The 27,941-nt window shown below is 38.1% G+C and overlaps 1 protein-coding gene across 1 annotated transcript in view; it reads left to right on the forward strand.

The window, feature by feature from the left end:
• The window catches only part of LOC133818612 (pyridoxal kinase), a 31,638-nt gene extending 12,113 nt beyond the window's left edge, over window positions 1-19,525 (forward strand). Inside the window, exons 3-13 of the mRNA XM_062251601.1 lie at window positions 207-300; window positions 441-545; window positions 1,676-1,759; window positions 2,838-2,911; window positions 3,270-3,334; window positions 8,878-8,941; window positions 15,883-15,948; window positions 16,633-16,689; window positions 18,240-18,284; window positions 18,378-18,431; window positions 19,152-19,525. Of these exons, the coding sequence (XP_062107585.1) occupies window positions 207-300; window positions 441-545; window positions 1,676-1,759; window positions 2,838-2,911; window positions 3,270-3,334; window positions 8,878-8,941; window positions 15,883-15,948; window positions 16,633-16,689; window positions 18,240-18,284; window positions 18,378-18,431; window positions 19,152-19,292 (849 nt within the window). The 3' untranslated portion in view covers window positions 19,293-19,525. The remainder of the gene's footprint in view (window positions 1-206; window positions 301-440; window positions 546-1,675; window positions 1,760-2,837; window positions 2,912-3,269; window positions 3,335-8,877; window positions 8,942-15,882; window positions 15,949-16,632; window positions 16,690-18,239; window positions 18,285-18,377; window positions 18,432-19,151) is intronic.
• Window positions 19,526-27,941: the final 8,416 nt, after the last annotated feature.

A 27,941-nucleotide genomic window follows, 5' to 3' on the forward strand; every position in this document is an offset into this window, starting at 1 on the left:
AGCTAATATGCATATGTGTACAATCCAATTTCATCATCACTGGCTTAGACTCCAACGGTTATTTGATTTTGTTTTTAAGTTGTTGTCCTTGATCATAAACTGGTTAATGCTATGATACATGTGCAATAATGTACTTGCAGTGAATGTGTTAATTCTCATGATTATATCTTTATTGTTAAAATGTTGATATCTTAAATTCATTGTAGGGATATGTTGGCAACAAATCTGCTGTCTTCCCTCTCCAATTATTAGGCTACGATGTTGATCCAATTAATTCTGTGCAGTTCTCAAACCACACAGGCAAGCTGATTCTATTAATTCATTCAAACGACCTTAGAACTCTGAGGCCTTATGTATGAAGCGATTTTTCAATAACTAGGCATGGTGTCCTAGTTTGATGAATCTAAGATCATGATTTGATTACCTTGAAAATCTTGCAGGATACCCAACTTTTAAGGGTCAAGTCCTAAATGGAAAACAACTATGGGAACTAATAGAAGGCCTTGAAGAGAATAATTTGTTATACTACACTCATTTATTAACAGGTATCATTAAATTTATCCTCGTGACATTTTTAATATTTGGGCATGGTTAGATTTATGAGTTTGGATGAACTATATGTCTGGCATAAGAGACATAGATGTTTGACCCCAGGTTAGGTTCACCTATTCTAGACCGCCAAGGCAGTAGAGAAAGGCTGAGGGGCTCTATTTTAAATGCAGCTGATGTGTATTATTTTATTGAAATCATCGGCTCATGTTTTTCTATTTTAAGTGCTGTCATTTTGCTTGTTTCCCATTGGTGGGCTAGTTAGTTGGAGTTGTTAGTCCTAGCCTTTAAATAATCAGCTTAGCCTTAGAGGGAAGGTATGAGAATTGTTTTGTGACTTTTAGAAAAAAGATTTCTGTGTGGAGTTTCCAAGTTTTCTCGAAAAACTTTGGTTGTAATTTTGGTTGTAATTTCCTACTGTCAATAAAGCTTTCGATTTTCCTTCTTCCTATTTTCTGGTTCATATACACATTTGTACCAATAAACTTTTGCTGCGTAGAATCTTGGTTATGTTTGCGCAACCAACCCAATTGATGTAAAGGCAATTGTTTTTAGATGTCTCATAGTCTGATGCTTTTACTTTTATCATTTGTTACCTATTTCAGGCTCAGCTGTATACATATACAACTCGTGCTCCTGTTTTACATTATGCCTTACATTCCCTTTTCCCATCGATCAGGAATAAGAATCTTTGCCTTATATAGATATGCAATATTGTTTCGAAGGATTCAGATAACTGGTTATAGCCAAGTACTTGTGTTACCACGTTATTAATTATTCTTCCCACAATAGTGTTGGTTTGAATAAATAATATATTCACAATTACTTTGAATCAGTTTGACTTCATTTTTCAGGGGTTCAGAATTATATTATGCAATCTTAAATTTTTTTAAAAGTGGTAATTTGAAAATATGGATTGCTCTTTACAGCCTTTCCATCTATTAATTCCAAGGATAAGCAGTTGGTAAATGACATGTTTTGAGATAGTATTTGTATATTATTGATTTAAGTAGATAACTTTTGACTCTACCTCAATTGTTTGATTCATTTTTATTTTTTATTGGAAAATTAATGACTTCTCTATTAATTTGATGTTCTTTAATTCTTGATAAATTATACCTTGCAGGTTATATTGGTTCGGTTTCTTTTTTAAACACTGTATTGGAAGTTGTCCATAAGCTCCGTGCTGTAAACCCAAAACTCACGTATGGTAAGTAGATTTAGTATTATAAAATTCCTTGCCTCTTACTAGGACTTCTAATGAATCTCTACTTCTATTCACTTGAATATATTGTAGACTTGACTTGAGGCTGTTGAAAAATGAATCCGTACTGCAGCAGGGCTATTATTTTATTGGTTTTTTGATCCTGCATTCTGGGTGACCAATTTCAGCATTATTTTTGCATATTGCACACTAATGTTACATTTCTCGTGTTTCAGCTTCAAAGATCAGCCATAATTCTGCAATAAAAGAAATCAGTCTTTGTGATATTTCTGATTATTATATCAAATACCAACCCTATCTAAGTTTTTCTTTTAATTATGTTACAGTAGACATGCAACAAACAAGTTAATAACTCCATTTGATCTAGTCATAAACCTTTCTCGGATATGTACACAGTACTTGTTTTCAATGTGTCCTAATCAGTTCATTTGCAACATTGTGTGAACATATTAGTACCTACTTATTAGAAGCATCCTAAGATTTTGGAACAATATCCTATGTATCTGTGTGAACTGCCTTAGTAACACCTTTTTGCCAAAATCTTACATCCTTTCCACCAAGTTTTTCAGTTTGAAATTTGAGATCATGACCCTCCACTAGTCCACATAAAAGACCTATAAAACATTGACTTTTATTACCACACAGTGAATGAGCATCCATTACAATTCACAACATCCCTGGGTAATGAATACATTATTTATGTTGGTTTTAGTTTCAGCTAGTGTGGATATAGCAATTTTCCTTTATGTAAACAACCCATCATGATTCATGCTCTTAGAAAAATAATTAAAACACGCTGTAGAAATTATTCACTGATAATATTTCAACGAGAGCAAACATACCTTTAAATAGGTACTATACAGAATAAAGAAATATTTGGTAAGAATATTTTAGTAATTACAAATATTATAGACAACCTATCAAATAATCTAAATATATAATCTGTACACAGTGGTTACTGTTTCCTAATTAAGAGGATACCGAGTAATAAAGGCTAATAAACACCAATATTTCCTACACACATTTCTGTATGCTGTCATCAATTTTTCCTTTTCTTGTCCAGTATGTGATCCAGTGATGGGTGATGAAGGAAAGCTCTATGTCCCTCCTGAGCTGGTATCAGTATATCGTGAGAAGGTAAGTAATCTACTTGGCTGTTTATGGGTGTGCATGCACATATTTATATTACATCCTTGTGCGTTTGTAATCTGAATCATTGGCATGCTGTTTATGGGTGTGCATGCACATATTTATATTACATCCTTGTGCGTTTGTAATCTGAATCATTGGCATCTTGGTTGTTAGATAAGTAGTGAATGAAGGTGTCATGTCAAATGAACACGGCAACTGTGTTTTTTCTTTATATATGTAATATTTATATGCAAATTAAGCTTATAATACCTAGTTTTGGCTAGTTTCTGAGGCTTATTCTTGGTGCAAAACTTGAAATTTAAATCTATGGTGGTTGGTTTTATATAATATTTATTGCTACTAGGTTGTTCCAGTGGCTTCAATGTTGACTCCTAACCAGTTTGAAGCAGAAAAATTGACCAGGTCCAGGTAATGTCTGATATCATATCATATAGGTAGACATTGTTTTATTATTTATTTGTTCTTGGGATACTAGAGGAGTTTAAACTGTACAATTTTCGTGATAGTTTGGCCGCAGATATCTGTGTGTATGGCATTAAAAAAATCAAGTTATTTTTCTATTTCTTGAAAATTTTCAGAATTTGTCTTTAGAAGTCAAAACCATGGTAAAGATTTTATAGTCTGAGGCATCCGTTCATATGCAATTTTAACATTATCTACAATGGGATCACTTAACCATAAAATTATGTCTCGTCTAGTTCCTTGGTAGAGCAAATGTATCATTTGGGGAGCAAAATTATAATTATGTGAGATATTGAGTGGAAGTGGATGCTTTCGCTAATCTGATCTCTTATTTCGTTATTCTAGAATTTCAGAAGAATGGTAGGAATTCTATTTTTATTGAGATGAATATGTTACAAATATATTGGCTTTACATGATATTCTAACATAAATACAAAATCAGATCACATTCTAAATATAGAAACTAAATATATATACACAGCTAATATGTTTGATTTCCTATCTGTCAATACTCCCCCTCAAGCTTGACTATAGATGTTGATGAGTCCAAGCTTGTGTATAAGGAAATCAAATACTTTTTAGATAATCCCTTGGTAAGAATATCTGCCAAAGCTTGTGTATAAGGAAATCAAATACTTTTTTAGATAATCCCTTGGTAAGAATATCTGCCAGTTGTTGGTCTGTGTGCACTTATCTAATTTTGATAACACCTCCATCAATTTTCTCCTTGATAAAGTGACGATCCACCTCTACGTGCTTTGGTCTATCATGATGTATTGGGCACTCCATGGGCCATGGCTTTGTATTCTGCTTCTGCACTACTTCTTGCAACAACAGTTTGCTTCTTACTTCGCCATGTTACCAAGTTACTCCATAATAAAGTACAATATCCAGATGTAGATTTTCTATCATCAATTGATCCAGCCCAGTCTGCATCTGTGAATACTTCAACTGTGAGCTTTCTTGAAGAATAACCATTTTCCTGGTGTTTGCTTTAAATACCTCAACACTCGATACACGACATTGAGGTGACCTTGACGAGGGTCATGCATATATTGACTTACTAGACTCACGACGAACGCAATGTCGGGTCTAGTGTGTGAGAGATAAATGAGTTTTCCAACTAACTGTTGGTATCTTCCCTTGTCAACTGGATCTCCTGTGAACATTCGTTTTTTATCTCCAAGTTCGATTAGAGTTTTACAAGGTTTACTGCCTAGCATTCCAGTTTCCTTTAGAAGATCAAGAGTGTACTTTCTTTGTGATACAGAAATACTCCTTTCACTCCTAGCAAATTCCATACCCAAGAAGTATCTTAATACCCCAAGATCCTTGACTTCAAATTCCTTTGCCAACAATCCTTTGATCATAATCATCTCTTTGGTATTATTACCAGTGAAGATTATATCATCAACATACACAATCAGGATAGTTATTTCTCCTTTTCTTGAGTGTTTAATGAACAAAGTGTGATCTGTTTGGCCCTGTGAGTACCCAAGACCTTTGATTGCTTTCAGAAATCAATTGAACCATGCCTGAGGAGGAGATTGTTTCAAGCCATAGAATGACTTGTTGAGCTTGCAGACGATCTTGGGATTAGGAGTATCTTCAAATCCCGGCGGTTGAATCATATAAACTTCTTCTAACTCTCCATTTAAGAAGGCATTTTTTACATCCAACTGATGTAACTCCCAATCCAGATTGGCTGCTAGCGAGAGTAAAACTCTGATAGTATTGAGTTTAGCAACAGGAGCGAGAGCGAAGGTTTCAGTATAATCAATCCCATAGATTTGTGTAAACCCTTTTGCAACTGACCGAGCTTTGTACCTTTCGATAGAACCACTTGCATTATACTTGACAGTAAACACCCATTTGCATCCTACCACCTTTTTCTTGAGTGGTATTTCCACTAATTTCCAAGTCTCATTTTTCTCAAGGGCTTTCATTTCTTCAAGAACATCTGCTCTCCATTCAGGAATGTCAAGTGCTTCTTCGATGTCCCTAGGAATGACAATTTCTAACAAACTAGAAGTAAAAGCTTTAAATGAAGATGACAAATTTGAATAAGAGATGAACTTTGAGATAGGATGTTGAGTGCAAGACCTAGTTCCTTTTCTTAGGGCTATAGGAATGTCTAGATCAGTGTTTGAGTGATTGTTACCTGACTCATCTAGAGGAAGAGGATCTACCATTGGGTTGGCTTCCTGACTGTGTTGAGGATTCATGGTTTGGTTATTTCTTTGTCGTCTAGAATAAACACGCAACTCTTGTTGTTGGCTTCGACGATGGCTTGGAGGATGTGCATTCGTTTTTATTAACTCAGAGGATGAGGCAAGATCTTTTGAATTTGGATCTGCTGGAGGGTGACTGGATTCTGGAAGAGATGAGTCTATGGGATGTGATGGGATTATAGATTGACTCAAAGGTAGTTCTAATCCCTATGACCACTGAGCTTCGTTCTCTGGATAAGTGTTGGTCTCCCCCTGAAGCGAGGTGAGAGAGAAGTATGGAGTGGTTTCAAAAAAACTGACATCTCTAGAGACAGATTTTTTTGGTAAGAGGGCAGTAGCATCGATAGCCTTTTTGAGTAGGAGAGTAACTAATGAAGATAGTTTTTAGGGCTCTAGGGTCAAGTTTGGTGCGATCCTTAGGATGGATATGGACAAAAGCGGTTCACCCAAAGGTTTTGACAGGAAGACTGTTTGAAGATGGATGGGGATAGGAAATCTGAAGGAGAGAATATGGTGTCCGAAAACCAAGTGGACGACTAGGGAGACAATTGATGAGATAGGCAGCAGTAAGGATAGCATCTCCCCAAAGGTATTTAGGAACACGCATAGTAAAAAGTAGAGCTCGGGAAACTTCTAAGAGATGACGATTCTTACGTTCAGCAATGCCATTCTATTGAGGGGTATCGACACATGAACTTTGATGAATAATGTCTTTTTCAGATAGGTAGGGACCTAAGATAAAATTGAAATATTCTGTGCCATTATCCGTGCGTAATAGAATATTGTGTTTGAATCATGTTATAGAAATTTTTAAACATATGAAATGTATCAGACTTGTGTTTGAGGAGATACACCCAAGTAAGACGTGTGTGATCGTCAATGAATGTGATAAACCATCGATGACCATGAGAAGTGGTGACTTTTGAAGGTCCCCATAGGCCACTGTGAATTAAAGAGAAAGGGCTGGTTGGAGTGTAATGTTTTGGAGGAAATACAGCTCGTGTGTGTTTAGCCAATTGACAAATATCACATTGCAGAGAACTATAATTATTATTTGAAAATAATGATGGAAACAAATGTTTTAAATATGAAAAACTTGGATGACCAAGTCGATAATGCCATATCATAATTTTACTAGAGTTTGAAATGGAAACAGAAGCCAAACTAGATGAACTAGGTTGCTGTATTATTTGTTGACGATTTTCAAAGAAATAAAGTCCACCATGAATCCTAGCACTGCCAATCGTCCTCCCCGAAGATAATTCCTGAAAATAACAAGAATTGGAAAGGAATTTAGCAAGGCAACGATTATCAGTAGTCAACTTACTGACAAAAATTAAATTGCACGTTAAAGAAGGAACATGAAGGACAGATTTAAGAATTAAATCAGCTGACAATTTAATGGTACCAATTCCTGCAAGGAGAGAGCGTGCCATTTGCTATTCTCACACTAGAAGGTTTAGAACATGAAGTATAGGATTCAAACAAATAATACAAACTGGTCATATAATCCGAGGCGCCAGAGTCAATTATCCAAGGTGTTTGAGAGTCAGTGAGAGTAGAGGAAAAATTACCAGAGTGGGCAACAGAACAAGACGCACTATGAGACCCGGATCCCGGGGAAGAAGACTGATTCAAGAGGGCATACAACTGTGCAAGCTGTTCCTTACTAAATGATAGTGAGAATATCAATGATGCCTTTGGTTCTGTGTTTGGTACGCCTTCCTCTCAGATTGACGCCGAGGAGTCCAATTAGCAGGTTTTCCATGAATCTCCCAGCAAGTGGAGCGAGAGTGTCCATGGCGTTGACAATGATCACACTAAGGTCGTTCACCATTGCGGTTTGGACGTGGATCAAGATTGGATTTGCCATAGGTTGAAGAACCAGACCGGGAAATGAGAGCAGAGCCATCAATGGGTTGGGATTCAGGAATAGTAAGCAAGACTCGGTGTTGGGCTTCTTCACGACAGACTTCAGAAAAAGCTTCCTCGGTATCAGGTAAAGGAGAACGACTAACTATACGGCCCCGGACTTCATCAAGATTGCTGTTTAACCCCGTAAGGAACTCAAAAACCTGTTCTTTTTCCAATTGTTGTCTCTGGATTATGCTACATCCAGTACAGAGAGGTATGGTCTCGAGATACAGATTGAGCTCCTACCATAAATCGTGCAAGTCCGAAAAATATTGAGTCACAATCTTATTACCTTGCTTGATCTCTTTGAGTTTTGTGCAAATCTCAAATATCTGAGAAGTATTCTCCAGATCAGAATACATTTTCCGAGTAGCATCCCACACCTCCTTAGCGGTCTTAAAAAATAGATACCTACGTTTGATTTTCGGATCCATAGAATTAATGAGCCAAGCAAGCACAATTGAATTCTCAGCCTGCCATACCTTGTAAGATGCATCGGTCAATGGAGGCGCAGGGAGGTCACCAGTGATATAGCCTAGTCACAGATTGGGCCCATTGCAAATAATTTTTACCCTCGAGTTTGTGTGTCGTAATTTGGATGGAGCCACTGTCATTGCTGTAAAATGATCCCACGGAACCCATGGACTGAGTTGGGGCTGGAGAAGTGGTGTCTGATTGTTGAAGAGATGTGACTGGGCCGCTGGACTGAGAGGAGAGTTCTTTGCTTGTGGTGGTCATCACTGGAAGATCTGGAAAAAAAAATTTCAAGTTTACAGAAAAAAAAATTGCCGAGACTGCCGAGAGTGATTTTGAGATTGTCGGAGGACTGCTCCTGAGTTTGTGGGCTGCAACAGTGCCGTGTAATGGACTTCCGGGCTTGTGATGGGCTTTTGTGGTGGCTCCTGGTTGTTTAACTGAAGGAGGACAGAGGACAGAGGCTACAACCAGAGCTTTGAGAAGGATAGAATAGAGCCTATAGCTCTGATACCATCTAGAATTTCAGAAGAATGGTAGGAATTTTATTTTTATTGAGATGAATATGTTACAAATATATAGGCTTTACATGATATTCTAACATAAATACAAAATCATTACATGATATTCTAACATAAATACAAAATCAGATCCCATTCTAAATATAGAAACTAAATATATATACACAGCTAATATGTTTGATTTCCTATCTGTCAATAGTTATCCTCTTAACAAGATGCCTCATATACATACATATGCCCATATATATCTATATACACCCACATGTATATATTTATACTATAATAATGTTATCAAAGTATGAAGGAAGTATATTACATAACAGAAATTGATAAGTGTTACTTGTTACAGGATAGAATCTGAAAGTGATGGTCGTGAAGCTTGTAACATTCTTCATGCTGCTGGACCTTCAAAGGTTTCAGTATCTAATTCACAAATCACTTGCCAAATCATGAAAATACTTGCATTATTTGTAATAGCTCCTTGTTTATTCTTAATGTTATGTCCTCTTATTCTATTGGTCATAAAAAAAAGGTAACAACATTATGTTATTATCCTATACAAATCTGGATTGAAATAACTCATGTACTCGACAGAATAAAGTCAAAGAAACTCCTGGTTAAAAATAATTAAAATGGGTAACCATATGCAAAATAAGAAGAGGAAAGAAACTAGTTAAAAAAATTTTGGGTGCTCTTCTGTAATTTAGAATCATGGCAATGAAGCTCTGCTTGGTGAGCATAGTCTTTGCTAATTCATATCTGCAGTGAAGAAAGGTACTTGGTTGCTTTAATTTCCTTGATCTTTATTGTTTGGTCATTTTTGGGCATTTGGTTTACTTGGCTATTGTTTGTATAAAATGCTGGCTGTTTAAGTTCAATTGAAAAAGGAAATTGCTAAATTTTATACCTGCTTTTATGTTCAGCATTCCATGCTGATGCCTTAGCTATTATTTTCAGATAAATTTAAAGCTCAAATATCAAGTAGATAGATGATATACACAGCAGTAGTAATGACTGAATAAACCTCGGTATCAAGTGTAATATTCTGGAAAATAGTCCAGCATTCGAGAGGCTAGAAATCTCTCCAATGATCCAAGGTCAATTACAAGTTCCAGAATGAATCGTCACTGCTCACACACACTTCACTAATACGACAAATTATTCTCCCCAATCCCGAGGCTTAACTGAAAATAGAAATAAACCCTAAACTGCCCCTGTTATAACAGATAAAAGGAAATATACGTAAACATGACGGCAGTACTGTAGCTTCCTATGTGGCCTTAAGCCTGGCATATGTGAACCGAATAGGAGGCTTATTAGTAGAACTGCCTGTTTTAGCTTACGAGAGCTTAAATCAAAATTGTAATGTGTAACAGAAACATCAAGGTTTCCTAGATGAAGTTTGTGGTTAGAAGTTGATGCAAAGACGAGTTTATCTAGGATATATACGAAAAAATCTGGTGATATTACTTTACAATCCTGTATATAACAATCTCTATAGCTAAGGTGCCTAGATAATGTTGTTGAAATTTTATTCCCAATGGGTCTAGTTATTAAAAATGACTTGCAGATTTATGGGAATAAAACATTGTATTGTGCTGTCTAGAAACTAATGTGTGCATGAGGGTTGTTTATACACAAGTTGAACATAGTAGGATTGGTGTCATTTCTCAATTGGGCCTTGGAAATTATTTTTGGTGATACATCAGGCTAGGCCTCTCCAGCTGAGCTGCTGCACTGGGGCTCTGGATGCGCTAGCAATCAACACATAGGGGAGTGGTTGATCGGTATTAGCTGAGTTATGTAACTAACCAACCAATTTCTTCCTGGGAATCTGATGGGCCTCCACTCATGTACGTGTACACAAAGAAAGGGACTAAGAATGACAGGTCAACAGGGGGAAAGAACCTATGGGTGAATGAGTTAGTAAAGTGCTTGGGAGGGTTCTGAGTTTGTGTAAGGTGTGACTGAGGTGTAGGATGCACATAGTGTGCCTGAGGGAGGAGAATTTGAGTAGTTTGTACTCGTTTGGGAGAGAGCAGGCTCTTGAATTCCTGACTATTTTCTAATACAATTGTGCTGAGTTTTCATTCATTTCCTATTATATTGCTTCTGTTCTAATTGATTTGGCAAGGAGACCCTATCAATTGGTTTTCAGAACCAGTGACCTGTGATGGGCCCAAAAAAGGTACTCAAATGGAGGTGTTGGGCGAAAGGGTGGAGTTGCTGAAATCGAACTGTCTAAGGGAGATTTCAGGAGTCCGATCTAAACTCCATCAGGAATTGAATTCGCTAAAGTCAGATCTTCAGCGTTTGCCAGTTTTCGAGAAGTAGATGGAATTCATTGTGCAGTTGCTACAAGCATCGGGGCGTCCAGCGAAGACGATGACGGCTACAAATGATGACCGCCAACGGCGAGCGGTTGACGGAGTTGCTTTTGCAGTTCAGACCCTGTTTTCGGTTGATAATAGGCCTGCTTTGGATCTGACGAAGGCCAATCCCGATCTGTGGCCACCGTTTGGACGAGATCACCGACCACCTAGAATGGAAATACCGTTGCTTTCTGGGGATAATCTTGATGGCTGGGTTTTTCGTGTCGAACGCTATTTCCTCAACCATTTGACGAAGGCGCACATGTTGGAGGCAGCGATTATTGGATTGGAGGGTGATGCGCTCACTTGGTTTCAGTGGCAGAACCAACGTCGGTCAATTACATCGTGGGCTACCTTGAAGAATTTACTCCTTCAGTTCTGAGCAGTTCCAGCTGGGTCACTTTCGGAGGAACTTTTATCCATTCACTAGTAGTCGGCGGTCTAGGAGTACGATGAGAATCACTGGCCTCACGGGTACCCGATGTGCCCGAGCACATTCTAGAAGGGAGTTTTGTGAAAGGTCTCGAGGAGATCAAAGGGGCTTTACACATTCTTCAGCCTGTGGGCCTAGCCCAAATCATGGAAACTACCCAAAAAATTGAAGAGGGCCAATAACTACTCGGCTCAAATTCGACCCAACGGGACAACCACCCCAAACCCAGTCCTATTTCTCTGCCTAGGCCCACAATCAGCTCCTTCCTTGCGAAGTCGTAAATCTCCACACCGATTGCTTCGTCCATATCCCCAACACCATCTCTTGCAAGCTTGGCCAAGACAACCAGACCACCACCGGTTCACCGTTTAACAGAGGCGGAATATCAGGATAAGAAGGCATGGGGCCTTTGTTTCAAATGCGACAAAAAGTTTCATCGCGGTCATGAGTGAGCAAAAGTCGCTACTAGTCATGTTGATGGTAGATGAAGAGGATTCGGCCCTTCCCATGGATTCTCCACCTCCAACTCCCGATTCTTCTACAGACAGTGTGGCGAAGGAGACGTTGGCGACACTACCCTTAAATTCCTTGGTGGGGATCACGTCGGCTCATACAATGAAGTTGGTTGGGAATATCGAACAACAATTGGTTACAATGCTCATTGATAGCGGAGGCACCCATAATGTTTGTCTCAATGGATATTGTCAAAGCTACTGGTATGCCAATCACATCAACGACTTGCTATGGAGTGCTGTTGGGAACTGCGGGTAAGGTGCGCACGGAGGGCTTATGTACTCAAGTTGAGTTAGATATGGGGTTGTTGAGGGTGGTAACTGATTTTCTTCCATTGGAATTGGGTGGTGCGGACATAATATTGGGTATCAAGTGGCTGGAAACTCTAGGAAATATGCAGGTCAATTGGAGGACAATGGTCATGAAGTTTGAGGTGGGAGGCCAATGGGTAACTCTACAAGGGGATTTGAGTTTATGTAAGTCTCAGATCTCCCTCAAAGCTATGATTCATTCGATTCAACAAGAAGGGCAAGGGTTTTGGGTCGAATTGGGGATACTTTTAGCGAAGGGGAAGCCTAAAAGGTGATACAGAACCGCCTTAGACTTCAGCTCCACTGCAGCAATTCGAGTCAATTTTCCACATGCTAGCGGGATTACCACCTAAACAAGCTAGGCCACACGCCATTTGCCTCCGAGAAGGTGCAGGTCCTATTAGTGTACGTCCGTATCGTTATGCACAAGTCCAAAAAGATGAAATAGAGAGGTTGATGGCTGAAATGTTACAAGTCGGAATTGTACAACCGAGCATTAGCCCGTTCTCTAGTCCGGTTCTTTTGGTCAAGAAAAAGGATGGAAGTTGGAGGTTTTGTATTGACTATCGAGCTTTGAATCGGGAAACGGTGGGGACACTATGAGTTATTGGATGAGTTACATGGGGCTGGCATTTTTTCCAAATTGGACCTCAAGTTGAGTTACCACCGAATTCACGTGTGTGCTAAGGATGTGGAAAAGGCAGCTTTTAGGACACTTGAGGAACTCTATTTGGCCTCACCAACGCACCAGCCACTTTCCAAGCTTTGATGAATGAGGTGTTCAGCGAATTTTTGCGTAAGTTTGTCCTAGTCTTCGTTGATGATTTCTTGGTTTATAGCTCGACTTTGGAAGCTCATATGTAACATTTAGAGATGGTTTTGGACAGGTTGCAACAACACAAATTTTATACCAACCATAAGAAGTGTTTATTTGCGCAAGCACATCTTGAGTACTTGGGGCACATCATTTCAGCTGAAGGTGTTTCATCGAATCCAAGCAAACTAGCAGCCATGGCGGAAGGCCAATTCCTCGTTCATTGAGGAGCCTTAGAGGATTTTTGGGCCAAATTGGTTATTACAGGAAGTTTGTAAAGGGTTATGGTCACATTGCTCGACCTCTTACGGACTAGTTGAAGGATGCTTTTGGGTGGTCGGCCGACGCTTAGGAGGCATTGATTTGCCTTAAAGAGGCTATGTGCTCGGTACCAGTATTGGCATTACCAGATTTTTCAGCTCTTTTTGTATTGGAGGTCGACGCTTTGGGATCGGGTTTAGGGGTTGTGCTCATTCAAAACCAGCACCCGATCGCCTATTATAGTCGGGTACTATCCCTATGGGCGCGCACCAAGTCTGTGCATGAGAGGGAGTCGATGGCTATTGTGTTGGCCATCCAAAAATGGCGACCATACTTGTTGGGATGGAAGTTTTTGGTGCGAACCGACCAACAGAGTCTGAAGTATTTGTTAGAACAACGACTGGTGGCTTCGGAGCATAAAAAATGGCTCACTAAGCTTCTTGGGTATGATTTTGACATTCAATACTGCCCTGGTTTGGAAAAGAAGGTCGTCGACGCCCTTTCACACGTTTACCAGGATATTTCTCTTGCAACGTTCTCTATTCCGTCAACTCTATTTTGGACCTCAAGGCCCATGTGGCAGCGGACCCGACTCTGTCAAAGCTTATACAGGAGTTACAAATGGGTCAGGCCAAGGCAGGTTACTCGTTGATTCAAGGTCATTTGGTCATGCCTCCTTCCTCTCCTTTCATTCCTCTTCTGCTACAAGAGTACCATGGTAGCTCGGTTGGGGGTCATTCAGGCGAGATTAAGACTTCATAGATTGGCAACGGATTTCTACTAATTGGAAATGAGGAAAGATGTGCAAAAGTTTGTAGCTTAATGTTATTTGCCAGCAACATAAGTACCTTGTTTAATCTCACGTTGGCCTATTATAGCCATTACCTATTCCAGAACAAACGTAGGAAGACATTTCGATGGACTTCATCAAAGGGCTGCCCCTTTCCAAAGGCTTTGGTTCAATCTTTGTGGTGGTAGGATCATCCGAGTAAATATGGACATTTCACTCCCCTGAGGCATCCTTTTTCGGCTATGACAGTGGCTACGGTGTTTGTTAGAGAAGTCGTCAAACTTCATGGCATTCCTCGTTCCATAGTGTCCGACTGCGATAAGATTTTTCTCAACTTGTTTTGGAAGGAGATTTTTCGTCTACAAGGAATTGTTTTGAAGCACAATACCGCGTATCATCCGCAGTCAAAGGGGCAAACCGAGGTGGTTAATTGCTGCCTAGAAACTTACCTTTGATGTTTTGTAAGTTCTAAGCCCAGGCAGTGGGCAAATTGGTAACTTTGGGCTGAGTTTTGGTACAATACACCGTACCACACATCGGCTAGAATAACTCATTTTAGAGATGTGTACCACCGTGACCCCCTCGCCCCCACCATTGGTTCTCCTTGATCACAACAGCACCTCCATTTCCGCAGTTGAGCAGTAGCTAAGAGCTCGTGATGATGTTTTGGAGCTGCTGAAAATGATTCTACAACGAGCCCAACAGAAGATGAAATCCCAGGCAGACCGGAAGAGAAGAGATGTACAGTTTGCAGTAGGGGATTTGGTGTATGTGAAACTTCATCCATATCGGCAGAATTCGTTGGCTAAACGCAAGAATGAGAAGCTGGCACCTCGGTTCTTCGGTCCTTTTCTAGTGGTGGCTCGTGTGGGAACAGCGGCCTATCGTCTGCAGCCGCCTCTGGACGCAACTATTCATCTCATTTTTCATGTTTCATTACTGCGAGCTGCTTTAGGACCACATCAACAAGCTTCTGACTTACCATTGGATTTGACAGCCGAAATGGAGTGGTCCCTTGAACCGGAGAGAGTGTTGGATGTTCGCCCTCAAACACACAAGATTCATCTGCAAGCCTTGATTTAGTGGACTAACCTGTCGGCCTTTGAAGCAACTTGGGAAGATTTCAGCACGATACAGGAACAATTTCCTTATTTTCACCTTGAGGACAAGGTGAGACTTTGGGCAGGGGTATTGATAGGCCTCCACTCACTTACATGTACACAAGGAAAGGGACTAAGAATGACAGGTCAGCAGGGGAGAAAGAACCTATGGGTGAATGAGTTAGTAAAATGCTTGGGAGGGTGCTGAGTTTGTGTAAGGTGTGACTGAGGTGTAGGATGCACTTAGTGTGCCTGAGGGAGGAGAATAAATACTAGTAGAAAGGAATTATGTAGATTGTGGAGAATTTGAGTAGGTTGTACTTGTTTGGGAGAGAGTCAGGCTCTCAAATTCCTGACTATTTTCTAATACAATAGTGCTGAGTTTTCATTCATTTCCTATTATATTGCTTCTGTTCTAATTGATTTGGCAGGGAGACCCTATCAGTATCCTTTTTATATTCTATCTGATAATCTCTATCAAGAAATGGTGAAGACTAATATGTGAAATGAAAATTCACCCAAATGTTACTCTGCTAATCAGGGAAATTGTAACCTGTTAATTTTCATTATTAAGATTCTATCATTATCTGTTTCGGTAGAGTGAAAAGTTGAAGAAAGAATAAGCGTCAGAGTGACATTTAAATTATTTCATTCATGCCAGAAAATCTGTATCCACTTCTTTTACTTTTGGTGTTACCTTTTCTTTTCTCTTTTTTTGAATTCCATTATTTTAATGACTGAATTGTGATAAATTTTTCAGGTTGTAATTACAAGCATTAGCATTGATGGTAATCTTCTCCTCATTGGTAGTCATCTAAATGAAGAGGTACATTTCTTTGTAGAAACGCCCACTGAATTATTTGTTATTTGGCAAATTTGTCCCTGGGAACTTTTTTTTTTTTTTTTTTAAATCAAGTTTAAAAAACAGTTAAAATTAAGTCATTTTAGTTAATTTTTAACAAAATTCTAAGTTTTTTTTATTTGAAATAATTTTGATATTTTTATAAATATTATATACCTGTAAATATTTTTACACATCGTACTGTATAGAAAAATAATTTTTTTCAATAACTAAGAATTTTGTGAAAAATAAACGAGGACTTAATTGCTACTGTTTAAATACTCAGATTTGATTGCCAAAAACAATTCTTACGGACTGAATTGCCAAACAAGATAAAATTGAGGGAGTATTTATGCTAAAACCCCTTATATGTACTTTATTCAGAGCGTAAATTTGATGCAAACTCAAATATTTTTTATCTAGTGTACTGATAACTTTATGATTGATGATTCTGAATTGTTTGAAATTGTATGAATCTCTTATCTTTCAATATTTGACACGTAATAATGGCGTAATTTCTGTTGCACACATGTTTTTTAAAAAAGGGGAAAAAATGTTGGTGGTTATTCTGCTTTCAAAGTCCACGGATTTTTTTTTTGGTGAGGTAAAAGCGCTGGTTTATTAATACTACTGTAGTGAAATGATTTTTTTTTTTTTTGAGTTTGACAGGGTGAGTCACCTAAGCAGTTTAAGATCAGGATTCCCAAAATTCCTGCATATTTCACGGTATGAGGAATATTTTTATGAGTTCTTCCATCAGCCAAGCTTTATGTTATATTTTCTTTATAAAAGGTTTGAAATTTGACAGGGTCTGTTACCTAACCAGTTCAATGTCAGAGGGATTGTTTATATTATTTTTGCTTTTGGCTGGGAAACAAATTAATTTATTAGAATAATTAAAACAACAAAAAGTTGCAAGAACTATGCAGTTCCATAATAATCTGACCACTGCTTTCAATAACGTACCAACAGAACCTGAGAATCATGCATCAATTTATAAATCTTTGTAAAGTAAATTGCACTCCTTTTGGATTTTATATCATTTGGCACTTTAATCACTTATGTCTGTGATAAGGGATATGATTCTAACTTAGACCCATGAATAGTAAATAGTTCAAGTAGTCAGACTTATGATTTTCTCCATGAAGTATGCGGCACAATTTCCAACAATATGCTAGATGTATTGTCTCTCAAAGATTGTAGGTTTAACTATAGGAAAAAGGGAGGGGGGAAAAGAAAGAAAGAAGCTCTTAACTTAGTCCTATTGGTCACCTTTGTTAAACTCTCAAGATATTTTATGAACATTGAAAGTTCATTCCCCAATGAAAACCATTGGTTGCACTTCGCACCTTAATCTTTAACTGTTTTAATCTTTAACTGTTATGTTTTCAATTCAAGGGTGTATTTTAAACCACTGGAGTGCAGTTTTGTCACTTGCTTGTAGAAGTATGTGTTCTTTATTATTTATAAAAAAAAAAGGTTGAATACTGCTTGAAGTAGGGTTATGGTAGGTACATTCAATGTTTGGTTTTCAGTAATTAAAAGGATTGAAATTATGTAAAGTGTGCTATTTTAGTGGCTGTTAAGGACTATTGAGGATATGCTTTAATATGATTGAGTATCTTTGGGAGACGGAAGATTCTTGGTTTATTTACTTAGTACTTATAAGCTAGTTAGGCTGTTTTGGAGGATTAATGTTTTCATTTTGTTAGAGAAATCCACGATACCTATTTTGAAAAATATCATACTTTCAATGTTTCTCTGTATATGGTCCCAATTAATTTGATGATTTTTAAACTCAATAAGGTATGTAGTCTAAAATGGATATCTTCTTGAGGAACTTTTAAGGGATAGTTTTCAACATAAAGCTGACATAAAGAAAAGAAAAAATAGAATTCATTGGTAGCATTTTGGTATTTTTCAGTCCTTGAAAGGATACATTTCAAAGAAACATGGAAAGAAGGATATTTTTCATTGTAAGAGCTTCATGGAAGATGTTTAATTGATTTTTTTTTATTTCTTTTAGCATGTTTTAATACTAACCAGATTAAATAAATGGATGACAACATTATTTCCCAGACTTCAGATCTAAAAATCTTGCCTATCACAAACTAATTTTCCAGGTTAATTAATAATTGGATAGCTCGCATAAATACTAATCAATGATGCGTACTGCCACTGCTGTTTTGTTTATTAGTAGATTTAGCTTTGCATTATTAGCTATTTTCCTTTGTAAGATGCTTTAGACTAACAAATTAATATCACGCTTATGCAAGGGTACTGGAGATCTTATGACTGCACTTCTACTTGGTTGGAGCAATGTAAGGCTTTTAAAATATTTTCTGGCTAATCATTTTCTAGTATGAAGCTATTCATGCCAGGACTAATAGATTTTTTTCTTTTTGTTCATCCAGAAATATCCTGACGACCTTGACAAGGCAGCAGAACTTGCTGTATCAAGCTTACAGGTTGGATGTTTTAAAACCTGATAAAAAAGACTGTCACGCAATGTATCAAGTTATTCAGTATGGTTTGAAAACTAACACAAACCAAACGAAACTAGCTTAATAATTTTGCAGTGAATATATTTTTGTTCTTTAAGTACTTGCATAATGTAGTTTTTAGGGGACACGTGACTTATAAAAGACGAGTTCATTTCTTTAATAAGCAATTATAGTTTGATTTAGCTTTTAGACAAGATATAGTAGAAGCTTGTAGATTTCAGTTCAATGGTTTTTCTCATTTTGTAACATGAATAACATTTTGGATTTCATTCAACCTATGACAAACTTTAGTCCCTCAAGTTGGGATTGCTCTCGCCTTTGTGGGATTTATCGAAAGAGACCTCAATCGGTTTACCATACTAAGGTCCCAGCTATATTTAAAGTTTTAGACATTCTTCTTGATGTGATCTTATTTATTGTACATAAAATTATACGGGACTATAACTAATCCCACAATGCTGACAAAGTACATGTGTCCGAGGAAAGGGAAGTGTACTAGAGTCATTGTTATTTGTTTCACCGTAATCACTACCTAGATTTTCGTTTAGAAGTTCTTTGCTGCCTTTGGTATCACTTTGTTTTGGATACTAACCAAAGTAGTATCCAAAACAAAGTTTGTCTTAGATAGCTAGCATATTTCAGATTAGTTTCTGATTGACTAATGATTTTTTTTATGACTTACAGGCACTTCTGCAGAGGACACTGAATGACTACAAAAAGGCTGACCATGACCCCAAGTCGAGCAGTTTAGAGATTCGTTTGATCCAAAGCCAGGACGATATTCGCAACCCTCAAGTTAATTTCATTGCCGAAAGATACAACTGAGTGTCCAAAGCAAATGCTGAGAGCATTTGACTTAATAAAACACCCAAGTTTTCTCTTAAAACTTCACCTAGTGCTTGCGCTTATAGTTATTTATTTTCAAGGGCTCTGCAGTGCCCTTAACTAAAAGAAAGAAAAGAAACTATTCCATTATGTTTATATATTTGAAGACACTGCTCTTAGCTAAGAGAAATTAGAAATAAAAGATAATAATAATAAACTAACATTGACACAAAGGGGATTAATACAAGGGATTTTTCATTTACATACACATAATATAAAATAATTACAAAAATTACTTAGAACTTTTTATTTACAAAAATACTAAATTTTAAAAATAATATACCTAAAATGGAAAAGTTCACATAATATCGATTACTTTTTTGTTTTTTATAGGTTTTCAAGAGTAACATTTTGGTTAATTACGATGTTGATAAGATACTTTATAAAGGTTTTATTTTTAGACTTTTATTTCAGGTTTTCTCCAGAACTAATTTGTAAAAATTTATTATACTGATTAGTCATTTTTAGTTTATATTATGGTGTCTTATTATTTAAGATATATTTACATTGTCTTCAAGTCTATTTTAAAAATTAATGAGTTACAATAAAGTATAACAAATACTTTTTAATTTGGTTAACAAAAATTAATGTTAAGAAACCAAAATGTGTATTTTTTATTAGGGAATTTTTTCAAAAATGTCTTTTATGCTATCACTGTGTAAAAAGGGAATTATATTTTTCGTAATTTGTATGGCAAAATTTATTAAAGAAAAAAATAAAGTATGAGAAACACAATTACTAACTAACTAAAATATGAAAGCTAAATTTAAAACCAAAGCACATTAGTCAAACAGGGGTACTATTGTAAATTAGCATTCCACTCTTCTCTTTCTCAAACCCCAGCCACAAAAACTATTTCTCTCTCCAAACCCAGCCGCACGCTTCTCTCTCCCATCTCTCTTCTCTTTCCTTTTGCCCTAGTCGCCACCTCCCTTGTCTTCCACTCGCTTGCCTCACCATCTTTGACCACCTACACTCACCACTTGCGATTCAGCTTAGGCGCGCACCTCCGCGAAACCCAGCCCCAATCTGCACATCTTTGTGCGATTCCATTCGCAAGCCCCCAAATCCAAAACGACAGGGCTAGGATGAGGCGAGGGATGTGCAGGTGGTGGTCGGAGACGGGGGAAAAGGGTGGTGCCTAGGCTGAGTGCAATCTGTGGTGCTCGGAGCTGTGCAAAACGACGGGGATGGCTAAGGTTGCGACGGGGTTCTGTGCGCAGGGGATGGGGGGGGGGGGGGGGGGGGGGGTTCTGGTGGTGGTCAAAGGCGAGGGAGGAGGGTGGTTCGTGGTCAGATCTGTTTTTTTTTTTTTTTCTATCTTCAAGTCTGTAGTAACTGGTTACCTTCACGTTCTTTGTGTGTATATATCTAGAGGTAACTGGTTACCTTCACATTTTGATGTGTGTGTATATTTTTGGGTTTTTTTTATGCTAACTGGTTACCTATGTTACTAAAATCATACTTACTTCTTCTTCCTTTTTTTAATGAAGTATTCTTCCTCTTTTTCCTTCAAATTTGATGTTTCTTTTCATTTCTAATACGAGTGACCCGTTACTCCTCTTATGGTAACTAGTTACCCCTCTTATGGCAGAAGGTTACTCCTCTCAAGGTAACTGGTTACCCCTCTTGATACATGTTATTTAACCTAGCTTTAGGACTCTTTTTTACATAACGATGAAAAATCAAACAAGTAACTAGTTACTCCTCCTGATACATGTTATTTAACATAGCTCTAGCATTTTTTTTTTACATAACTGTGAAAAATCAATCAAGTAGCTGGTTCCCAGGCTTCGAAAAAAATACGTACATTCTAAAAAAAAGGAAAAAAATGTTTATAATAAAATCAACTTATATTACAAAAAAAAATTGTAAAACAACCAAAGAAAAATCTAATACAAAAATAGTTATATAAAATTAATGTAAAAAAAATAAAATAAACTAAAAAAAATAATCAAATTACAAACTTACCCTCCTTCTAAATTAATAAAACTTGATTAAGAGTAAAACTATGACATATACAAACTTTTATACAAAAATATGGGAAACTAAACCCATAAAAGTGAAATATCTTTAAAAAACCATAGATTAACTTTTCTTGAAAAAAAAAATCATATTTTTGCAAAATCTATTAAAAATCTCATATAAAATGTAATTTCATCTTTTTATTATAATTCGAAAGTAACTTCTAATTTAATTTACTTTTTCTGTTTGATTAATAAAAAACTACAATTACTCACATGTAAAATACATGAGTGACCAAAAAGTGTATTAAAACTTGTTGACGGTGAGAGCTCGTCAACGAACTTAGGTCGGAAAGCTCAAAGATTGATAAGAAAATGATGAACTTAGAAAGAAAACTTGAAGTAAAATTGCTAAGTAGAAATGGAGAAAAAACGTTTGTATTGCTCAATAGTTTCAGTGTACCAAATTTTTCCAACCCCCTCCCTCGGTGAAGTGAGGTTCCTTTTGTAGGTGATTACTAGTGGCTCTTAATACATAATAGCCCCACGGGGACAAAAAGGGTACATCTGCAAGCTGCAGGTAATCATGGAGCATGTGGCAGTGGTGCTGGAAAAGTGGTAGTCGGCTCCAGTACATGTCAAAGGCATGTAGGTGATGCCACCAGTCTTTGTAATAATTCGTACCACCACTACTTGTCTAATACGGATGTTAAGGGCATGCAGGTAATCCCACCACTCTTTGTACTAATTCGTACCACTACTACTTGTCTGGCATGGGTGTCAGGCATGTACCCACCATGTACATGATCAGGTATCTGGCCTGACGTACCTTGTACCCTAGTCTTTTCTTTTGTCCTTTCTAAGTGCACCCAGCTCTTGCCTTATCCTTCATTTTCCTCTTGAAGTGCATGTTATGTCATTAAGGTACCTCTTCCTTGGGAGATAGTGAAACCTTACGAACAAAACCCCTCGTGTCTATGACTGTGGGTCTAAGTGTAGGGAAAAGTTTGATCTATCTCATCTGTCGAGCATGAAGAGGCTGTGGAAGTACCATATCTTGTTCTCGCACAAAAGGACACCTTGGTTAGGCAACGCATAAAGTGTGCCATGCTGGTGGCACTTGTCTTGTTAGGAGAGATCGAGCCTCATCATCATGGCACAATGTCAGTGGGTGTCACGAGGTGTCTTAACAAACGACCTCGCGAGGCGAGACTGATAACTTCATTTTAGTGTCATTTTAGAATGTATTTTTGTGGTAATCTTGAGTCATTATGTGTGTTTTGTGCAAGATTGCGCTTTTGTTTGTCTTTGTTGTAGGTTGGTGCGGTGAATCATGAGAAAAATGTAAAAAGAAGAGAAAATGGTGGAAAAACGATGCTCTTGGTGGTTGTTGGACTCAACATGATGCTAAGGACGATTAAAAGTCAGTTTTTTATGAAGAGACGAGTTGAAAGACCTAATTTGAGAAAAAATGGAATTAGAGTCGCGACTTGAGCTTATAAGTCGCGACTCTAGGCAAGTCAGAAACATATGGTTGCTGGAGGCAATTAGTGTTGCGACTTGACCTTATAAGTTGCGGCACAAGGCAAAGTCAGAGGCTAAGCAAGGGGAAATCCTAGACACGGGCCGCGTCTTGATATGCTTGAGTTGCGGCGCCTGAAGACTTGTGTAGATTCGGAATGCTTCAAAAATAGACACAGGCCACGACCCAGAGAAGGCCAAGTCGCGACCCGCATATGAAAAACACAGCTTTTGTAATTTTTTTTACTATAAATTCATATTTAGGGTTTAATTAGGTCATTAGGTCAGTTTTTAATTACGTTTTTTAGAGACTAATTTTGATTCTTAGACTAGTGTTCTGCAATTTTTATATTTTTCTTTCTTCTTTAAGTTTGTGAATCTGATGTTTTGAATTATTATTTTGTTGATTTAGTCATGTCTGATATGAACTAAACAAATTTATCTAGGGTTTAATTTAGTCACTTGGATTTCTGTCTAATTTAATTATGATGTTCTATTGAATTTTCTTCTCTATTCTAATCTATATAATGTGTGTTTAATGCTAGTAAATACTTGATCAATATTTGCTTGATTTATGATTTTGATTCAAAATTCGAAAGATGATAATTGAATATGCTATCATTATATAGACATAGGTTGCATATTGGACGAAAGTACCTATATGACTTGTGTAGTAATTAGGTTTCCATGCTTAAAGTCTACTATATGTTTAAGTTTATCACAGAGATGTAGAAAACCTGGATATAGGATGAGATCTTATATCTTGAAAAAGAATAGGAATCGATTTATGTTAGCCTGCTATTAGAATAGAAGGAAAGAATTTTAGAATTGATTAATAAAATTAGTAGAATGAAAAGTTGATGAAATTAACATCCTAGGTCTTTTTAATAGTGATTTTTATCTTGTAATTAGTGATTCTTGTTCCTAGGGAAGATTATAAGCTTTTTAGCCGAAAGATTTAGTTGGAAACAACTCAATTGGAGGTAATTCAAGTTTTAAGTTTTTAAAAGTTTTTAAGCTTGAATTGGACTTTGTGTTTTGATGAGTTTTTGTTAGATTTGAAGCTTGGGTTTTATGGGTTTTGGATCATGGGGATGTTTGGGAACTTTGATTTGATGATTTGGTAATGTTTAGGCATGATTTTGGAGGCTTTGAGATGTTGGAAATCGTGTTTGGGGATGGCTCTGGGTTGGGGGCCGCAACCCTGTTCTCGGGCGCCGCGGCCCTAGCTCAAAGAAGCAGGTGGAGTAGTTTTGCCCTTGCTGGGCGCCGCAACCCTTGGTGTTGGCCGTTGCAGCCCTTGCTTCTGGAGTGGCTGGGAGCTGCGGCCCAAGGTGCTAGGGTCGCAGCCCTTGAGTAGGGTTGAGCCCGTTTGAGTGTTTTGACCTCGGGAACTTGGTTTTAGGCCTCGGGATCATTCCTACTACCCGGATTGGTGGGGTTTGATGTCTTGGAGGCTAGGTTTTGGTTCCGGGATTGGTTTTAGAACTTGAACTCATTGGATCACCATTTGTGGTTGTGACTAGGTTATCACTAGAGGCTTGGAATCAGGATCGTGCTTGTAACGCCCTGGATAGACAAGACCGTTACACGGTGTGTTTATAAAGTGCCAGACTCGTTAATCAAGTCGTTTAATTAAACACGTGTTATTGAAACTATAAAGGAACTAGGGTTAAAATGTTTTGGTCTCAAAAGTCACATTTTCATAAAGAAACGTTTCCTGTTTACACGGGATCCCAAAAAATATTAAGTTTAAAGACCGTTTACAAAAGTCATAAGTTTAAAATACTATATCAAGCCATATTAAGGCAAAACGGTCAGTTAGGCAATCCCTGTCCTGATCCACTCCTCGACCATGGCGATCGAATAGCTGGCTATGTACATTCAACCCCGTAACTCTCCATCTCAGGATTGGTCCAGCTTGCCTTTGCCTTTACCTGCACCACGTAGCACCCGTGAGCCAAGGCCCGGCAAGAAAACACAACAGCAGAGCATAAGCAATCAACAGACAAATCAATATCTCATATTGCATCACATATTCTCAACCATATAAGTATTCAGTATAATCAAGTATTCCACATACTAAACATATCAACTCATATCATATATCAGTTCACAAATGATAACTAGGGCTAGCGCCCTCAGGTCGCTCCCTCCGTTATCCCACTGACTCCGGCCCGCTTAAACCGAGCTAAGTGAATATTAAGCTGTCCTCGGCTACCAGTGGCCAAGCCGCGCCCTGTGCGAAAATATTGTGTACGGCACCCTTAGGCCGCTATCACATGTCCCATGGCATAATACCATCATTGACATAATACAAATATCGGAAGCACTTAGTCCCATCACTAACATATAACCGGGTGTAGTTTTCTTACCTTTCGATTTGCTAGCTATGATCACTTGACTCCTTGAGCATGATCCCTCTCGAGCCCTAGCGCTCACCTAAACACAACCATAGGTCAAAGTCATCACCAAACCTCAAGTCCAAAACCTAGCCTCGGGACCAATCCCGAGCCCCTGGGAAGTCCTAGTTCCACCAAACAAGGTGGTGGAATCAAACCCCAAACCCTTGGTTAAAAACCCTTGAAAATAACCCTAAAATCCCTTTCTGAAGACAGGGTAGCGCTCATTGGAGGGTGCTACAGCGCTACAAGCAGAACCAAAACACCCTCAGCATGCATGGCCTAGCGCTACAGTGCCCAAAGGCTAGTGCTGTAGCACTAGTCACAGACAGGCAACCTCCAAATTTTCCCTCCTGCGATTTCCTCGAACCAAACTCAACCAAAACTTCTCCAAACCTTCACCAAACTCAAAAATAACCTTTTTAACACACTCCACTCATCCCAAGCACCCCAAATACCCAGAACTCAAGCACATGCATCCCTAATCTCAAAATTCACCATAGCCACTTCTAGACATCAAAACTCAGCAGAAACCAGTTAAACATCAAAGTTAGAAACTTAGAATTCATACCTTTAATGGGAATTCAATTTCAAGACAACCTCTACACCTCCTTAGCTTGCTCTTCCTCACCCTTTGGCCTGAATTCCCTAAACTTCCCATCAAACCCAGCTTATACACATAGTTCAAAAACCAAAACCAGCAACTGAAGAAACTACAAAGCCTTACCTCAAGTTTTAGGGTGTTCTTGCTAAAACTCTGCCAATTCTCCAAGCCTAGCTTAGGAGTCTTGATGCTCAACCTAACTTAGCTCCTCCCTGAGCTTTGCCCCAAAAATACTCAAGAAACCGATGAAGAGAGGATAAACCAACCTTAGGAAACTCTCTGCTTTCTCCCTTTCTTTTTTTCTTCCTTTTCCTTCTTTTCTCAGCCTTCTACCCTTTTCTACAATTCCCACTAAGTATAAAACCTCAACATATCTATCCCTTGCAAGCCAAATGACCTTACTGCCCTCCCCTTTAATCTCAAGTCCTTTAATCCACTTAGGGGCATTTTAGTCATTTCACCCCAATTCCCGCTAATTCCTCAAGTGTCTCTAATATTCACCGCTTACTTCCCGATACCTAATTAATCACCAATTATATTCCTCAGTATCAAAATAAACCCCACTTTACTCACCAAATTCCCATTTATACCCGCAGACTCACCCCGAGCCGGGTGTAAATCCCCGCCATGACTTTTTCGCTAATCTGCTCACTAGGATCGTCTCAAATCACAGATCACAGATATATCCACATAATAATGTGGTCTCGACAATTATCACATATATCAATACAGTTATGCCCACAACGGCCAAAATTACGATTACGCCCTTCTAACCTAATCAGGCCTACATGCATACTAATACACATAGTCATGCATCTCGAATATTCAAATAGTCATATAACATGCTTTAAATCATAATCATGCATTTTACTCATTAAAGTCACACATAATTCCCATTATGCCCTCCATGCACACTAATCAAGGCCCTTAAGCCTTATTAGCGAATTTGGGTCGTTACAGTGCTTGTGGCTTGTTTATTGGTAACTCATGCTTGGACCAAAGGTAAGAAAACTGCACCCCATATGTGACATGCATGGTTATTCTTGATGCATGTTGGATGTTTAAATGTAAACATTGATAGCATATTGAATGCTTAGCAATCTTGCTCATTTGCATATGGTTATTATTGAGGCATGCTGGATGATTAAGTGTGATGCATGTGATGCACGAGAAACATGTGATTAGGGCATGCCATGAATATTGATTGTGAGATTGATCAGAGCTTGAGTCTCTATGTTTGTGCATGATTATAATTGTGCTAGCAAATGTTAAGTAAGCATGTTGAATGCCCTACGTTTGAATATTCGACATATGACATATGTTTGGTAGCATTGCTTACTTGTGCATGGTACTAACTCATTAGTCAAATTTGGCAAAGGTGTCAGTATCAACTGTGAAGTTGTGACTCATTAGTCAGGTTCGACAGTGGTACTGGGCACTGGGCACTGGTCACACAGTGCTGACTCATAAGTCAAGACGGCCTTAGCATGTTCAACGCAAGCCAATAAAGATTAGATCTAATCGATATCTGCATTGAATGACTCAAAGAGCATTGATGTCGGACCGACCTCAAGTTCGATGAATACTATAAGCGCTTGTCTAGCCAAAGGCTAGTCATTTAGAGCCACGGTGACTATTTAGTCGCATGGCTGTGGGTGTTGAGCTCGTGAGACTTACCCATCAGTCACTCATCTGTTTAAGCTAGTGACTACCCATCAATCACTCATCTGGTTAGAGCCATTGCAGGAAATCCTAGATAACGGTTTCGTTACACAGCTATGGGCACCGAGCCCCATAGTGACTTGCTTGTCAGTCACTCATTATGGTTAACAGAACCTCAAAGTGATATTCACTCATCTGTTCAGAGCTATAAGCTTTGTATGATCATTTTGATCATCATATGCATGGCTTTGGGTGCTGAGCCCTGTAGTGACTTGCTTGTTGGTCACTCAGTATGGTTTACCAGAACCTCAAGTGTCGAAACACTCATCTGATTAGGATTGACTTGATAGTCATCCAATCAAAAGGGCAGGATTTCTTATCTTGGATACCCCAGCACTGTTTGAACTTATTTGCATGCTTGAATAAAGCTATGTTT

Source organism: Humulus lupulus, chromosome 2, assembly GCF_963169125.1.
Source record: "Humulus lupulus chromosome 2, drHumLupu1.1, whole genome shotgun sequence".
NCBI classification, from domain to species: domain Eukaryota; kingdom Viridiplantae; phylum Streptophyta; class Magnoliopsida; order Rosales; family Cannabaceae; genus Humulus; species Humulus lupulus.